Source organism: Nannobrachium achirus (assembly GCF_963921795.1).
Source record: "Nannobrachium achirus genome assembly, chromosome: 22".
NCBI classification, from domain to species: Eukaryota; Metazoa; Chordata; class Actinopteri; order Myctophiformes; family Myctophidae; genus Nannobrachium; species Nannobrachium achirus.
Window position 1 is genome coordinate 29,600,068 of NC_137829.1, and position 2,155 is coordinate 29,602,222.

General features: G+C 40.7%; 1 protein-coding gene across 1 annotated transcript in view; it reads right to left on the minus strand.

Moving 5' to 3' along the window:
• Nucleotides 1-112, minus strand: part of frzb (frizzled related protein) — a gene marked incomplete at both ends in the record, with an annotated part of 35,313 nt that extends 35,201 nt beyond the window's left edge. The window contains 1 exon segment of the mRNA XM_080752827.1: nucleotides 74-112. Within this exon segment, the coding sequence (XP_080608953.1) occupies nucleotides 74-112 (39 nt within the window).
• Nucleotides 113-2,155: the final 2,043 nt, after the last annotated feature.

Consider the following 2,155-nt stretch of genomic DNA (forward strand, 5'->3'; position numbering starts at 1 on the left):
ATTGTAAGATTTGTAAGATTTTATTGAAGGGAAACAACCCTAGAATGCTCCCTTGGGGGACGCGGCAGCTCACCGGGAGGGACGAGGACATGGTTCCGTTGATGTCCACCATTTGTTCTCTTCCCTCAAGGTAGGATTTCATCCAATTTATTGATGCGCTGTCAAAACCAATCGCCCTTAGTTTGTTCAATAATATTGAATGGTTTACTGTATCGAATGCCTTTTGGAGGTCCAGCATGACCATGCCACAGTATTTGCCCGAGTCCACTTCACGTTTGATGTAGTCGGTCAGATACAGTAGGCATGTGTCAGTGGAATGAGATGTTCTAAAACCCGATTGGAATTCAAACAGCAGTTTATGCTCGGCGAGGTAGCTGTTGATTTGTTCTTGTATTAATCTCTCCATAACTTTTGAGATCGAGCTCAGGATGGAGACAGGGCGGTAGTTGCCAGGTTCTAATTTGCTACCTTTTTTATAAAATGGGATTACTCTAGCCATCTTGAAATCCTGTGGGACGTGACAATTTGAGATGGATATATTCGTAATGTGGGTTTCTATGGGAGCGATGGAGATAGCTGCGTCTCTGAGGAACCGGGTGGGTATATTGTCCAGGCCAGTGGCCTTGTTAGGTTGGAGGGCGATGAGCTTTTTCAGCACATCATCGTTTTTTACGGGCTTGAATGTGAAAGCATCTTTTTTTGCCCCTAGGTTCTCATAGTGAGCTACTATATGGTCATAGCCATAAAGACCTGAATGTCGGGGAAGTTTGCTGACCAATGTGGTGGCAATAGTGGTGAAGAAGCTGTTAAAGCAGTTTGCCACCACCAGCTTTTCAGTTTTAAGTGAGCCACTCGAAATAATACAAATATTGGTACTTTTTTGTTTGTAGCTTGTTGTTGCAGCCTAATGTTTTTAATGCTTCCCATAGTTTTTTGTGGATGGTTTTGGTTTTCCTCCATGTTTTCATTTAAATAGTTCTTTTTAGCCTTTTTTGATCATATTATTTACTTTGTTGTATAGTTTCCTACTTTTTTCAAGGGTTTCCTCATTATTTGTTTTCCTGTACTCTGAGTGGGTTTTATTATTTCTGAGTTTAATTGTATTCAATATTTCTATGTTCATCTATGGCTCTGTACGAGCTCTGACCCTGACCTTTTTTGAGGGTGCTAAACTATCCAGTGCTGACACAAATATTAATTTAAAACACGACCAGGTCTCCTCGACTGAGGAGCAATGTTAAACTTCTGACCAATCCATATTGTCTAGTGTTGTAGTTAGGGCTTCAGGGGAATAATGCTTCATGGATCTACAGCTCCTTGTGGTGTGGCACTGGACTGCGGCCCTGTGTGGAATTTTTTGAGTATAGTATGTTATGGTCGCTTATGTTACATTCTATGACACCACTCTTTTTGAGCGGTGGTAAACCGCTCCATAGAGTGACTGTGCGTGTGTCTGTAGCCACTTTTCCTCAGCGTTTTGCCATAGCAATGTGTTTTCCTCAGCGTTTTGTCATACCAATATGTGTGTGTGTGTAGCCTGTATTACATCACCAATTACCTATCTTATATTTACAATTGGCTTAAAGCCACTTCCAAGCGGTAGGTAGGGAGAACGTCCGATGTAGGTAGAGCGTAGGGAATAAAACCGCCCATAACTCTATCATTGGCCCCCCGTTGCCATGGTGACCGCCGTCCATTGGCTCATATTCCCAGCTATGGGACCGGCGGATCCAATTTCAACCGAGGGGAGCGTAGCCAGAACACACACACACACACACACACACACACACACACACACACACACACACACACACACACACACACACACACACACACAATAGCTAATAGTTAGCTCACAACTTTCCACTTTTCTCTTTCACATCAATCGCAGTAACATCCGTATACACCACGTCATCGCATCACCAATACGTTTTATTTATTATTATTATTATTTTTTTCCAATTTTTGGAAAAAAATTCTTTTTTTCTCAAAAAATTTTGTTTTAAAATGTTTTCTCAAAAAAAAAAATTTTTTCTCAAAAAACTTTTTTTTTCTCAAAAAACTTTTTTTCCTCAAAAAACATTTTTTTCTCAAAAAACATTTTTTTCTCAAAAAAACCATCAGATCGTGGCCACCCTGTACCTCAGGGATTTGT